The 16,263-nt window shown below is 45.7% G+C and overlaps 1 protein-coding gene across 1 annotated transcript in view; it reads right to left on the bottom strand.

Annotated features, from left to right (window-relative positions):
- The window catches only part of USP7 (ubiquitin specific peptidase 7), a 102,236-nt gene extending 86,619 nt beyond the window's left edge, over positions 1–15,617 (bottom strand). The window contains exon 1 of the mRNA XM_065412796.1: positions 15,542–15,617. Within this exon, the coding sequence (XP_065268868.1) occupies positions 15,542–15,617 (76 nt within the window). The remainder of the gene's footprint in view (positions 1–15,541) is intronic.
- Between the last annotated feature and the right edge of the window lie 646 nt (positions 15,618–16,263).

Genomic DNA, 16,263 nt, shown 5'->3' with positions numbered 1-16,263 from the left:
CAGGGCCGCTTCCTCGGACATGGTAGCGGACGGGGAAGATGAGGAAGGAGATGAGGAGGACGAGGCAGTCGACAGCGCTTACCAAGCTGATTTCCCCGACAGCCAGGAGCTCTTCATCACCCTTACAGAGATCCCCTACCAACCCTCCCCAGCATTTAACCCGGACACAGATTCAGGGGAAGGATCAAGCAGTAAGTGTTTTAAACATGTAAACATTTATTTTTAACAAAACTTGAATATTAAGAATAAGAACAATGTGTTCTTCATGATTTCTTTACCCTGGGCGCTTAAGTATTCAGTTCCAATAATTAAAAAAAAAATCTAACAGTGTCCGGTTGTGCATGATTCTGCTGCCCAAGCTGCTCCACTCTTTAGTCCCTGCCACTGCAGCTATATTAAAATGCGGTCTATATGACCGGGGATGGAGGTGTAATCCTCCAGGGACATCTCGACGAAGCTCTCCTGGAGGTAATGGGAAAGCCTGTTCATCAGGTTCCTGGGGAGAGCGGCCTTACTGGGTCCTCCGAAGTAGGAGACATTCCCGCGCCAGGAGATCCTCAAGTACTCCGGGATCATTGCCTTGCACAGCATGGCGGCATAGGGCCCTGGTCTTTGCTGGCTTTCCCGAAGCATCCTTTCCTTCTCGCTGTCCGAGATCCTCATTATTGTTATGTCGCTCATGATGACCTGCTTTGAATTAGGTAGGGGACTGTTAGTATTGGGACTGCTTGCAAGTTCCTTTACAGAACTGTAACCGCTGGTTTACAGCCACGCGGTGGAGGCGGGAGAGGGGCAGCATACAGGGATCTTTCCCTGGGACATCCGCGAGGGGGTGGGAGAGGGCCACAGTTCATGCTTGGCCGATTGCTGGCAGCAGAGACTGGCATTGCTTTCAATGTGAATGGAGGCCAGTGGTACTACTAAAGTTTTAAGCAGCCACAAGTCTCAGCATACAGGGAACTTTCCCTGGGACATCCGCGAGGGGGTGGGGCAGGGCCACAGTTCATGCTTGGCCGATTGCTGGCAGCAGAGACTGGCATTGCTTTCAGTGTGAATGGAGGACAGTGGTACTACTAAAGTTTTAAGCAGCCACAAGTCTACGGCTTACCATGTCTGCCTGCTACAGAAATTCCGGTGTCCTGCCCCGCTTCCCAGATCGGCAGTGCAAGTCCCCAGGCACTGAAGGCGAGGTCCGAAAATTCGACCTTGTCCTGAGTGCGCATGTGAGAGGTGCGGTGCATGGTCTTGTTCACAGAGAAAGACTATGTTCTTTGTTCACAACTACATTTATGTTTCGGAGGAATTCACTACCTTTTCCTCATTCCCACAGCCACATCTGCGACTGTCTCCCAACCCAGCCTGGCATCACACTCCCAAAGGCTAACGCACATTAGGCGGAGGAAGAAGACGACGAGAGAGGACATGTTCTCAGAACTAATGGGCTGCTCCCGAGCCCAGGCAGCACAGCAGAACCATTGGAGGGAGAATTTGTCCCAAATGCACCGGACACACATGGACCGTGAGGAGAGGTGGCGGCAGGAAGACCAGCAGGCGACTCAAACGCGGCTTGGACTTCTGAGGGAGCAAACGGACACGCTCCGGCGCCTTGATGATGTTCTGCAGGAACGGAGGCAGGAGGACAGAGCCCCGCTGCAGTCTATCAGCAACCGCACTCCCCCGCCACCAAGTCCCATACCCCCCTAGCCCAAAGTCCAAAGAAGGAGGGGCGGCAGAGTCCGTGAAAACTCTCACTCGACCCCTGCAGACTGCTCAAGCACCAGAAGGCTGTCATTCCCCAAAATTTGAAAAGTCCTTTCCTGCCCGCCTCACCCAAGCCCCCGTCCAAGTTTCACCCCCCAGTTTCATGTGTGGTTGTTAATAAAAACCACGTTTCTGTTCATTACTGTTTCAATCATGTTCTTTTGTGGGACAGTCTGTCTGAAGGGGGGGAAGGGGCTTGGTAATTGGACAGGACAGTCACCTTTAGCAGGGTACACAGGCGGGGGCAGGTCCAGCAGCAGGGCACACACACAGTGCAGTGACTAGTTACCCTGGTCAGTCTGGGAGGTGGTTTTCATGTTCTGTGCGTGGGGGGGGGGGGGGGGGGGGGTTGCTCTGTGACTTTGTGGCGGGGGAGGGCAGTTACAGATCTTATGCAGTGGTCCTTGTCCTGGATCACAGAGCCACGCAGCAGGGGATCTGTAACCCTCCTCCCCCTGCCATAAAGTCACATAGCCCCCACATACACGCAGTCCCGCTCAGGAGGGCTGGCAGGCTCCGTTGAAACAACCAGTCCGCCACTGCGAATCCTGTCATTCCTGGAGTTTAGAAGGATCATTTGCATCAGTACACTACACCCGCTCCCCACCACAGTCTGCGTCCCAGGTTTAAAACATTCCCGCGAAAACAGTAATAAAGACAACGGTGTTCGTTAACAAAATAAAACTGATTTTATTTTTTTGGAAGGGGGTGGAGGGGTTCTGTAACTGGAGAGGATAGTCAACAGTAACTGGGTAAAGAAACGGGGGCAGGTTCAGCTTCTCTGTACAGAAACTTAAAAGTCACTGGTTACCCTGCTCACTGTGGAACCTAGCTGTCAAAGCCTCCCGGATGCACAGCGCGTCCCGCTGGGCTCTTCTAATTGCCCGGCTGGGCGTAATCAGATGCCAGGCTATTTGCCTCAACCTCCCACCCCGCCATAAAGGTTTCCCCCTTGCTCTCACAGAGATTGTGGAGCACACAGCAAGCTGCTATAACAATGGGGATATTGGTTTCGCTGAGATCACGGCGAGTCAGTAAGCTTCTCCTTCTCCCCTTGAGACGGCCAAAAGCACACTCCACAACCATTCTGCACTTGCTCAGCCGGTAGTTGAACAGTTCTTTTTCAGTGTCCAGGGCGCCAGTATAGGGCTTCATGAGCCAGGGCATTAGCGGGTAGGCTGGGTCCCCAAGGATCACTGTAGGCATCTCCACATCCCCAAGACTTATTTTGTGGTCCGGGAAGTAAATACCTTCCTGCAGCCGTCTAAACAGACCAGAGTTCCTGAACACGCGAGCGTCATGAACCTTGCCCGGCCATCCGACGTTGATGTTTGTAAAATGTCCCCGATGGTCCACCAGTGCTTGCAGCACCATTGAAAAGTAGCCCTTTCTGTTAATGTACTGGCTGGCCTGGTGCTCCGGTCCCAGGATAGGGATGTGAGTTCCATCTATAGCCCCACCGCAGTTTGGGAATCCCATCGCGGCGAAGCCATCTATGATGACCTCCACGTTTCCCAGGGTCACTACCTTTGAGAGCAGTACCTTAACGATTGCGTTGGCTACTTGCATCACAACAACCCCCACGGTAGATTTGCCCACGCCAAAGTGGTTCGCGACAGACCGGTAGCTGTCCGGCGTTGCAAGCTTCCAGAGGGCTATGGCCACTCGCTTCTGGACAGTCAGGGCTGCTCGCATCCGGGTGTCATTGCGCTTCAGGGCAGGGGACAGCAACTCACAAAGTTCAAGGAAAGTCCCCTTCCGCATGCGAAAGTTTCGCAGCCACTGTGATTCGTCCCAGACCTGCAGCACTATGCGGTCCCACCAGTCCGTGCTTGTTTCCCGTGCCCAGAATCGCCGTTCCACAACATCCACATGACCCATTGTCACCGTGATGTCCTCGGCGCTGGGTCCCGTGCTTTCTGACAGGCCTGTGCTACTCTCTGACTTCAGGCCCTCACCGCGGTGCCGTAGCCTCCTCGCCTGGTTTATCTGCATCTGCCTCTGGGAAAGGTGGATGATAAGCTGCGAGGCGTTGACAACGGCCACAACTGCAGCGATGGTCGCAGCGGGATCCATGCTCGCAGTGCTGTGGCGTCCGCGCTGGCACTGACCGGAAAATTGCGCGAACTGATTTCCCGCCGGCGCTTTCAGGGAGGGAGGGAGGGCGGTAGTGACGGACGGATGACGACAAGTACCCAAAAGCACCCTCGACCCTTTTTTTTTACCCAGAAGGCATTGGCGGCTCGACCCAGAATTCCAATGAGCAGCGGGGACTGCGGGAACTGTGGGATAGCTGCCCACAGTGCACCGCTTCCAATGTCGATGCTTTCCCCGTTAGTGTGGACTCACAAAGTCCAATTACTGTCCTTAGTGTGGACACACACGTTCGACTTTGCAATATCGATTCTACATTTTCGATTTAAGAGAAATCTAACTAGCCTCGTAGTGTAGCCATACCCTCTGAGTCTGCAGACAGCCTGAATTAATACCTGAGAGGTGTAAATTGCCCATTCACTATTATGGGTTTTTTAAGAGATGCTGGCAATATATGTTGTACTTGTGTCTGAAATATATTAATGTTACAAGCGATACTAATATTACAGTAACAAAGAAATGGGGGGGGTCATTTTAGTTTCTTTACTTCAGTCAGGACCTCTTGCCATTTCTGTTATACAATAAGAAAATAATTTGTGCATTTGAAAACATTGTATATAGCCAGTTTCACTGTTTGCCTTGTACAACTGGCAATATGAGATTTCCAAACAGCAACAACTTAAAAAAAGGAAAACGTGTTTTACAAAACCACAAAAATTGGTAGGGAAATTGAAAAGCAGGTGTAGTAGCTGAAACTACTTTGAACTTATCTTTTGAAATTTCAACTACATTTCAAGCCAACAGTATGGCTAACTCAGAAGTGTACCAAGAATAAACACTCATGCTGTTAACTATTTTATTGCTAACGATTTAGCAAAAATATCAACTCATTACTTCATTGTTGCTGGATGAAGTGCCAGATATTAGCATGGGCTGTAGCAGGCCAGCCAGTTATCAAGATTTTAAAGTCACCTCGATCCCCAACAAAAACGGGAAAGAGCGCAACATCCTTTCCCCAGTACCAAAGTCCTCAAATGCTGCTATAAACAGAATGCCTTCCTAGGTTAACAAAATAACTGTTCTCCACCAGAATCTCAAAACCTTCCCTTCTTTTGTAACAATCATGCATGATGGTACAAAAATCTGCAACAGATTAAAGATGAAATATTTTGGGTTAATGTACAATAGAATATAAAAAAACCAAGGGATATTTTCCTAATTGTACTGGAGCAAAGAGCAGCCAAGAAAGACAGTTTGCAGGGATCGGTGTCCCATAACCGAGATGTACAGTGCGACATAAGATACAGGACCAGACTATGACTACTACTGTGTGTCAAAAAGTATCGAGTCCTTCTAAAATTCAGCCAGTCTTTTTTTTAAGCAGTGAGTTTTACAAACAACCTCTCCACTAATTTCATAGAATAACCCATTGATCTTGTATTATAGAACAGTTTTTAAAAAGGGAAGAATCAGTTTTCCCTTTACCTTTCATAATTCTGTAAACATCTGTCAACACCTCTTAACTCACCTTCTCGCTAGATTGACTAAATTATTAATATACTTAGCATTTGTGTTTTGGGGCACACTCCACTACGAAGCCCTCTTTAATCCAAGGAGCAGTCACAATATGATTTTGTTTCCTAACACTTGGGCCAGATCCAAAACCTATTTAAATCAAGGGTACAATTCCCATGAACTTTAATGAACTTTGTATCAGATAAATTCAGCCAGATAAATTCAGAAGATTTCCCCCAAAACCCAGTTATTTCCCTTTTTCCATTTTTCATAAGGGGACCTTATCAAAATCAAAGTTATATCCACAGATCATTACTGTCTAACATTGTTAAAAAATACTCCAAAAAGGTTAGAAATGTTTTATATCCTTATTGTGAATCTGTGTTGATTTGACTACTCCCTCCCATACCCTTCCCAAAGATATTTACCAAAGTGGTGTACAATATCACTAGATTCAGTTTCCCTGGGATCAGTATGACTCATTTTGTCTAATTCCCAGGATAACCCATGGCACTTCATGCAAAAATATAGAAATGAGATTAGGGATGTCCCAATCTTTAAGAATACACCTGTTTAAAGAATTCATCCTTGTGGTACATCTTGCAGAATCACTATTATGAGATCAAACTTAACTGCACAGCAATCAGAGTTATCAATGAAACGTCTACACTGACCTCCTACATTAGCCCTTGTCTATTTTCCTTTTCTCCTTAATGCTTCCTATGGTGTACTGGTGCAGAAAGAACTCTATATTAGTGTATTTGATCCCCTAATTTAAGAAAAATCCAGTTTTGTCATGGAGAACCCTGCTCTTTTTCAAACTTTATCTTCCCCCCATTTCTCCCTCCTACAACTAACTCATCACAGAAAATAAAGTGCAGAGAAACAAACTAGTTATCATTGTAACAAGTACTAAATGATTGCTTCTTATAGGATGTTAATATCTTTTGTAGTAATTCTGAAGATTATGTAAAACTTTGGCTAATGCAAAATATGTCAGCTCACTCACAAGGGTGTATTGCACAAAGAGCACTTTACTGTGACGTGCACGGCCTACAGTTTATTTCTGGGCACAACTCAATGTGTTGGTTTTGATGTACAAACTCCTAAGTAATTTGGGACCTAGCTACTTGAAGGACTGCCTCTTTCTCTCTTTATGCCAGTAGCAGGAATCAGCTGAAGTGCCTGAACTCAGTCCCCTGGTTTAAACAGGAGGCTGCTGGCAACACACTGTGAGGAGCCCTCCACTCTGGAACTCATTTTGCCCCTTAGTCTGACAGAGTCCAAGACTTCAGACTTTCAAAGACACTGAAAGCCCTGTTTTCTTACATGTCAGAGAAGAGTTAGATTATGAAGTGTGATTTTGTTTTTGTTTAATTCTCCATGATTAAACTTGTGAGGAATAATCTCTTAATAATCTTTGCATTTCTAATTTACATATGCCTAGAGTAACTATTAGGTGAATCTTTCAAAAGTCAATTAAATACACAAATTGAGATATGCTACAACAGGGGTCTCAAACATGTGGCCCGCCAAGCTCCCCGAGCCCCCCGTTACTTTCTGTCGCCGCCAAACTCCCCTCAACCCCCCCCACCCAGTTATTATATGTGGCAGCTAAGCTCCCCGCGCGCTGCTCCCTAATGCGCCAAACTCCCCTCAACCCCACCCCCCAGTTATTATATGTGGCAGCTAAGCTCCCCACGCGCTGCTCCCTAATGTTTGGGGCTGGGTCTCTCTCCCATGCTGACTCCGCTCAGCTCTGCCGGCTTCCGGCATCACCTGCTGCCGCAGGGTCCTAGTGCCCCCCTCCGCCAGGGCAGGCTGCCCTTCCCCTGCCCTTCTGCCCTAGTCCTGAGCCTCTCCAATGCCCCAAGCCGCTCCAATGCCCCAAACCCTCATCCCCGGCCCCACAGCCCTCACCCCTGCACTCCCTCCTATCCCTAAACTCCATCCCAGAGCCTGTACCCCCACCCCACCCCCAGCCTGGAGCCTGCACCCAGCACCCAAAATCCGCACCCCAGACCCCCTCCCCCATCCAAACTCCCTCCCAGAGCCTTAGGCAGGTGGGGGAGGAGTTTGGGGGGGGGGGGGCAGGTTCTGGGCACCACCAACATTTCTACAAACCTACCACCCCTGGAAGAGGCAGAGCAGGGGTGGAGTGGTGGTGCAACCCAGTGCAGTAGGGGGGGGGGGGCTTTACTGAGTGTATATATTTTATTAAAGCCGCTTGGAGGAGGAGGTGGAGAAGAGACGGGGCAGGGGAGGGGGCTCATGGAAGGGGTGAAGCAGGGGCGGGGCCAGGGGCAGCGAGGGAGGGTGTCAGTGATGTGGCCCTCGGGCCAATGCACTAGTCCTCATGTGGCCCTCATGGTCATTTGAGTTTGAGACCCCTGTGCTACACCGAGTACATACAGATCCAATATAAAAATGTAAGAATATTTACTTATATATTCTAATTAGCCTTGAATTGGTTTTGTTTTGAAATAGTTTGTGTGTAGGTGGTCCCAAACATTTACATTTTGTTTTGTACAATCTGCAGCCATAGCATACATATGCTTATGTTTATGTATAGAACCTATAAAACAGCCTTTAAAAGAAATTTGATATTAAGACCATTTTTAAAAGTGCTTTTATATTCTGAAAAACAACCAACACCTTTGCAGACACTGTATGATCAAAGTAATTGGAGAAACTGCCTTTCCAGGCCTCAATATTCTTTTGCAATGTGTTTACAGAGTCCTAAAGTTTGTTACTTCTTTTGAAGCTGAACTTTTTCCAGTTCACCAAAACAGCTTTCTAAATAGGTAAGGCAATTTCAAATAGAAAAATGGCACAGTCTCTCTTCACGGTCAATGTTCTTCCTTAAGCTTGCAACTCATTTGAAACAGTCAATTTCCTCAAAGCTTCTGAAGTTGCATTGCTTGTTTTCTATATGAATTAGTTAATATAAAGGAATTTAGATGCAATACTTAAGGGTTTAATCTCAGCCTATTACAACAATGTACCGACAGCTGTATATTGTGTTGCAATAACTCCAACTTGCAAAACTACTTTATACATTTACTTATTGATACACCGGCTACTAGTAACACATTCGAACTACTGAAACAATTTCACCAATACATAAAGCCACATAAGTAATCAGCAAAAAAGTTTTAAAAGCAAGCATACCTATTTAATAGCTTGACATACTGATCAACATGCCCTGCCCCCCGCTCCTCCTCCACCTTCCGGGAAAACAAACCCACCTCACTATAGAAGTTTATCAGTAACAGGATAATGGAGGTCTAGTGCAGATTGAAACATTGAAAAAAACAAATATTTTTGAAAGAAACAAGTTTTCTAAGGGTTATTAATTTTGCATCCTGCAAATCATCAAGTACATTTTCAGCACTACACAAATATGTAAATAATAATACTCAACTAAACAGAGTTAGGTAACAATAATTCTAACCCAAAGGAGTTTTAAAGTTATCAGCATTTTCTTCATCCATATGCAGAATACAATACTTAAAAGTAAAGAATGATTAAAAATGGGCAACCACAAAACTGATGTTACAAACATTTAAGGAAATATGGACAAGTCACAAGCTCTAAACCCTGTATTTCCCTCATACACACCCCAAATCACTTACAAATATCCTATGATGCCATGCAACATGTACTGACTTCTGGCTAAACTGGTTTAACTGCTGCAGTTTGGATGCACTACATAGATTAACTTTGTGATAAGTTTTCTGTAGCTATGACACTGATTTAGTGAAGCCAGACTCAAAGACTATCTCTGTTCAAATATGTACAAGGTTACAGTGCTTTTACACAGATGATTTCAGTTATGTTAGGATAGTTCCCTAGTAATGATAGGGAGTAGATTTTACTCCTATTCTGGATATGGTGGATCCACACACACTTAACTGGGAAGAGGGGATGGAAAAGGTAAATCTGAGTTTTTGAAAATGTCCTCCTTCACCCTTTAAAATTAAGCTGTTCACTTCTCTTAGTCTTCCATCTGCCTCCCCAGATTTTGCACATTTTATTTCTCATCCCACCATGTCTTAGTTTTTCTCTTTTTCCTTCCCTGGAGGATTCCTGAATCCAACTCTATCCCATTTTACTGCCCAGACGCTGAGGTCATATATCCATCCTCTGGGAGAAGACTTTGGATATACTTCCCTCAGCTGGCATGAAGTGGTCATCTGAGAGTGATACAGCACACATACTCCTTTCCCGGGGCCAACTACATTGCCTTCAGAAGGGCCCTAAACATTGCTGTTGAGGGAAACAATGGACTAAGCTGTGTTCTTTACCGGATGCACTGCAATTAAGCCTCCAGACTAATTTCACTTTATAGACTGCTCCCTTCCATCATTTATATCCCATCTCATTCAACCATCCCCCATCTCAGAGAAAAATGTCAAAAGGGGCCGGGGGAGAGAGGGTGAGAGAGAACAGCACTTTGATATGTAAGATACCCATGTTCAAAAGCTAAATTTAATGTACATAAACTCAGAGAAGTAGATCAAGTTTATAACCTGAGTTTATCACTACCACGCTGGGAGTAGTATGAGAGATAGTGGGGGAGGGGACACAAAAAGAGGGGAATCTTGAATTGACTCTTAAATTAATTAAAGGGCAGAGCTGACGAGCCTCAAAAACAGTTCCATCCAGTCCTCTCCATCCATAAAAATAATGGCATTATGTGGGATTCCAAAAGAAATTATTCTTGGGCTTCAACAGAGACAAGGACCACCACACAGACAAAAAAAAAAAAAAAGAATTCCATGACATTTTCACTATAATCTGTATTTCACAAAGTATATTTTCTGATGTGGAATGAACACTATATTAAGTATCTATGTAGATATTAAATTGTGAGGTGTTTACAACACTCATGAGGTCAAAAAAGTTAAAGGGAGGTAAATATTAGAAAGATATGTAAAAAAAATGTGACAGAACTTCGAAAAAAGCAAGCTAAACCATGAGAAAAAACATAAGAAATACAGTTTATAAAAGAAACCTGCTAAAAAATACTGTAGAAATCAATGTATGATAGTTCCCATTGCAAATTCATGTCTAGCTTGCTGGTATAATACTGCAAAAAGTCCAATATTAGGTTTCATATGCAGATGCAACTTTTCACAGTACGTTTTTCCCTCCCTGCTCTTCCTTAATGACTCTGGTGTGAACTCACATGGAATACTAGATTCAGTTTTGGGCACTTCAAAACAGATAAATATGAAAAAGTTCAGAGAAAAGCAACAAAAAATTACCAGAGAGTTAGAGAAATTGACATATTAGGAAAAATTAAAAATGGTCAATTGGAATGGACTAAACAGGATTAAGGAGGGTACCATAATCTACAATTGTATAAAGGGTGTTAACACCAAAGAGAGAAATTTACTTTCTATGACATGCAAGGGTATAACTAGGGGTAATGGGCAGAAATTAATAAAAGGAAATGTAAACTACATCAGGAACACCTTCTAGATCAGGGGTCGGCAACCCTTCAGAAGTGGTGTGCCGAGTCTTCATTTATTCACTCTAATTTAAGGTTTTGTGTGCCAGTAATACATTTTAATGTTTTTAGAAGGTCTCTTTCTAGAAGTCTATAATATATATAACTAAACTATTGTTGTATGTAAAGTAAATAAGGTTTTTAAAATGTTTAAGAAGCTTCATTTAAAATTAAATTAAAATGCAGAGCCCCCCAGACTGGTGGCCAGGAACCGGGCAGTGTGAGTGCCATTGAAAATCAGCTCGCCTGACGCCTTTGGCACATGTGCCATAGGTTGCCTACCCCTGTTCTAGATTAATTAGGCTGTAAAATAGTCTCTTTAGGGAAGTGGTGAAAGCATTGTATGGATTAAATATAAGCACCAAATGCTTTGTATATGCATAGATCTTAATATAATTTACCTTGGAAGCAAGTTATATAGGCGTTACATCAGGACCCCAGATTTTCCTTTGTTATATGATTTTACAAAACTTTCCTAGAATTTAGTACAGCACTCCAAATGAGACTTGCAACTGAAAAGCACAGTTTTTTTTAAATGACAAGCCAAGCTGCATCTACTACACAAACACTATTTGCTGTCCTTACAATAGGTACACAGAAAAGGTCAACATTTACTGAACTGCATTATTTTTTACCTTTCCATACAATTCCTATATTTAAAATGTATAACTCAGCAAGGAACTATATTGTATCACAATAAATAGGGCTAAAAAAGTCAACCACCATACGCATCAAGAACCTGTATAATGAAGCCAACTCATAATACACCTCTACCCCGATATAACGCGACCCGATATAACACGAATTCTAATATAACGTGGTAAAGCAGTGCTCCGGGGCGGCGGGGCTGCGCACTCCGGCAGATCAAAGCAAGTTCAATATAACGCGGTAAGATTTTTTGGCTCCCGAGGACAGCGTTATATCGGGGTAGAGGTGTACTACATTATTCTGTTCAATATGGCAAATAGGTTAGATTGCATAGCATATGGCCCCATAAACACTTACTCCTTATCAAGGCCTGTTGCTGCCACTTCTATACCTGCTGACTAAATTACACCTCTTTCCTATCTAAAATGTAAAAAAGTCTTTTCTTATTATTTCTTTTTACAATCTGATCTTCCTGAATGTCTACTGGTTCTGATATTTACACTTTATGGCCTACAAGATGTTCAAGGAAGAGAACAGAGTCAACTGGATCACAAAAGCAAAAGAAGGAAAGAAACAGGGACAGGTATCCACAAAGTGTCACATTCAAACTGGCAGAACTTAATTCCACTGATTCAATAGTTTTGTTTAAAGAACAGGAGTACCCAGTCTTTATTCAAGCCTAATTTAATGGTGTCCAATTTGCAAATTAATTCCAATTCAGCAGTCTCTCATTGGAGTCTGTTTTTGAAGTTTTTTTTGTTGTACTATTGTGACTTTTAGGTCTGTAATCGAGTGGCCAGGGAGACTGAAGTGTTCTCCAACTGGTTTTTGAATGTTATAATTCTTGACCTCTGATTTGTGTCCATTTATTCTTTTACGTAGAGACGTAGTTTTGTTTGTAATTCTGCTCATTTGAAACTGTCCAGTGTATCTTCACAGCAAATAAGTGAGCAGGCTTCACATAATTCAAAAGTCAAGATGTGCATTCAGTTTTCCATCATACATTCTTCACATACCTCCTAAATCTAATCTGATCTCCCAGTGGAGAATGGCATTTAACATGCATAAAAGTGTGTCAGATTTGAGAACTGTATTTTATTAAATAATTTCTCAATGTCCAAAGACAATTTATCTCTCCTCAAGAAAGTATCTACACATCCACACATTAGAAAGTTGAACACAGTTCTCTACAGTAAAATAAGGGAACACATAAGCAATTACATGTCTTTCAGTAGAAAGGGAACAAGAGTCTAGACTAAATGATCTAAACTAATTTCTCATGAAAATCAAACACTCCAAAAAGGTATAGAGTCTAAACTCTGTTAAGATTTCCATTAGTGCAAACAAACTCTCAAACAGATTAGTATGTCCATATGATCATTCTGAACCATTAGTGTGAATTTTATCAGCCTATGAGGGCTTGAATAGATTTCTGGAATACTGCTGCATTGAGATTTCAGAATTGGGATACATCCATACAATTAAGTGGGAATGCTTACTGTAAAATTGTTGGGATCACCAAGAGGCTTAGGCTTACCTGTAAAGAGTTGTGTTCTCTCTGCTTATAGAACTCAACTCTGCAATGTGCTGAACACCGTTAATGTTCACTGACTTTAATGGGATTTGAAAGTGCTCAGCTCCCCACAGAGTGCTCAGTGCATTACAGGATCAAGCCCATAAAAATCAGAGAACCATTAAGCACTGTCAATACTCTAAAGGACTAGAAATGAATATTGAAAGCAAGGCTGATAGCTGGAGGCTATGGCACATTCTCCTGGAAAACTCATTATACCCAAGACATTATGTTTATGCATACATACAAATAGGTGTGAACAGGTATTTTTTTTAAACCAATTCACCTCATGTGTGTGTCACTTGAGGTTACAATGAAAAAAAATCTAATCCATGTATGGCAATTTGGGGACAGGTTTTGGGGTTCTTTTTAAACAATGCCAGTCACTGAAATAGCACATAATGTGCTTCATCTATCATATTGTGCACTAAAGTCTTAGGTTTTAAAAAAGAAGGGTTTCACGGAATGTCCTTCTCATCATTAAATATAGTGAGCAGTGACTACGACCAACTTTCAGTAAAATAGCTTTATTAATCATAGTACCAATCCATGATTGGTTGTAGAAAATGCTAAATTTGCTAAAACAATTGTTGCATATTTCACAACTAAACTGGCCTTTGATGGTGACTGTTCTTGTTGATTTGAATACCTGCATTCATAATGATTGACACTTTTTAAACAATACTGAGGTGAATTCATATTTTTGATCAGCAAGACAAAAATCCATTAATATAAACAATACACAATAGTGGAGGGTAGTTATGGCTGGAATTCATGATTTGTTTCTGATAAGGTATTTACACATTTCCTACAGTAGAAACATGTCAGATTAAAAGATTCATACCTTAGATTAAAAAAACATGCCAAGATTAATAAAAAGTACAACTGACTTTATCCCAAACAGGACCATTGAAGGGTATTGGTCTGGGGTAAAAAGCAAGACTGGAAATGTAGTAACCTCCCCTCCAAACCACTCTCCTGAGCAATGGCATGACTGTGCAGGATCAGGGTCCTATGAATACGTAAGAGCTACCCATGGCCACAGAACCCCGTGCTAGGCCCCGTCCTGATGCATTTTCTGTAAATAAACCTCAGATCAGTGCCCCAATTAAAAATGGCGAGCATCTCGCGTGGCAGGCTGTGTGCAGATACAATGGAAGGGCTGCAAGGCAAAACCCTGCCGCGCGGCTCTCAAGAGTCAACAACACAGAAGAGGGGGGCGGGCAGGCGGCTGCAGAAATACAGGGGCCGGATCCACTAGGCGGAAAACAGAGCTGGGAGAGGCACTACTAAGGTCTACCCTGAGAAAGCAACCCAAAACCATCCATCGCTAGGCCCCATGACCCACCGTTCATCGCTCACCTACTGGGAAAATAATCAACAGAGAAAAAAACAAACCTTCCGACCACCCGCCCCCATGCCTGCTCCAGCAGCACATTCAGGAGTCACAGCGGCATCGCTACTAGGAACCCCTCCTTCGCCTGCCCTCCCATACACATCTGAAGTCCTTGAACCAGCCCTCCCTCCCAAATAATCCTTCTCCTAGTCGGAAAGCTTCCACTTTAGGGTCACGCACCTCCGGGAGCACAGCCCCCTTTCCACCCGAATCCCCAGCCCCTCCTCTGCAGACAGCGAACCCCACTATCTGCACTGGATGAGTCCTAACTCAGCCGAGGTTTTATTGGAGAGCCCACCCCTATTTACTGGGCCCTTGGACCTCCACACGCTCCCATCCACACAGGGTGAGAGTGCTAAAAACATCCCTCCTCACCCAACAAAATCATCCTCCCACCATTAAACCGCATTTCCAGAGCAGCCTGGGTGTCACTGCAGCCCACCAAATCAAACCCTTCACTTCAGCCAGGAAAACCCTGCCCTCAGAAGAATGAACCCCCTTTTCGAGAGGCCCCGATCCCCACCCTCAACCATACGTCAGCCATGAACCCCAATCTCTCCTCCCTGAATTAAGATATTTGTTTACGGGTCGCACCCTAAAATCTGACCACTCCAGTGTATCTCAGCCCCAGGCACACAGACGCTAGAGCCTTCTCGGCCATACTTTCCAAACCCTAAACTTTCCCCAATTCTCCCCTTCACTAGAGAACTACAGGTAACACCCCGCCCAAGGGGAGCCCCCATTCCCAGGTCTCTCCCCGGCCCGGCCCCAGGCCAGGCCATCAGCACTGCTCCATTCCCAGCGGCCCTGGGGTTGCTCCGGTAAGGGGGGTGGGTTGTGGGGAAGAAGAGGGGACCGGAGAAGGGTAAGGGGGCGTGTTACGTAGGGAAGAAGCCTAGAGCGGATTCCTGGGAACCAGAGAGTTTGGAGCTGCTCTGGGGGGCCAGTAAGTTAAGGGAATAGGGGGACGAGCCAGGGTCTCCGGGCGCCTTCAGGGGAGCCAGGGCCGCCTGCGGTGCCTGCTCCAGCCGCTCTTTACCTTCCATCTCCATGTCCTCGGGCTCGCTCAGCTGTTGCTCCCCGGGCTTCTGGTGCTGCTGCTGGTGGTGGTTCATGTCGGGCTGGGGCTGTGGCTCCGCGGCGGCGGCCTGGGCCTTTCCTGCAGGGGGCTGCAGGCCTGTGTTGGGAGGGCAGGGGGCGGAGGGGCGGCAGGGCCTGGGCAGCGGCGGGGCCTGGGCACCAGCCTCGGGGGGCTGCGGCTGGGCTCCGGCGGGCAGGGAGCGGGCGGCCGGAGGAGGCAGCGAGACGCGCACGTATTTGCTCGCTATTCGCCCAATCTCGGCGGCGGCACCCGGTCGGGGGAAGAGGGTGGGGAGGAGGAAACCGGCCGGGGGCGGCGGCTTCCTCGGGGGCCGGGAGATCAGGAGTTAGGGCCCGGCGCTTCTCCCTCCCCCGCCGGGTGTCCCTACTGCGGTGAGAGTCGGGGAGGCGCCGCGAGCCCCCGGCTCCCCAGGAGGCCGCTCGCTCGAGGCTGGGGCCCTGCTCCCGGCCTGCAGGCCTCCCTGCTGCCTGCGCCCGGCTCGCTGCTGCTGCTCCGCCGCTGCTGCCGCCGCCGCCGCCTCTATGGGGAGCGTAGCAGGCGCCAGGGCTTCTCTCTGCCTCTCTCTGTCTCTCTCAAAATGGCGGCCGCGGTAGCGCCGTGAAATGTCACATCCGCATGGGGGGCAGCGGCGCTCAGCCAGCCGGGGAGGGGGAGCAGCG

The sequence above is a fragment of the Emys orbicularis genome, chromosome 10 (assembly GCF_028017835.1).
Source record: "Emys orbicularis isolate rEmyOrb1 chromosome 10, rEmyOrb1.hap1, whole genome shotgun sequence".
Classification (NCBI taxonomy): Eukaryota; Metazoa; Chordata; order Testudines; family Emydidae; genus Emys; species Emys orbicularis.
Note: the sequence above shows the minus strand (reverse complement) of the source record. Positions and strands in the feature narration are given on the sequence as shown.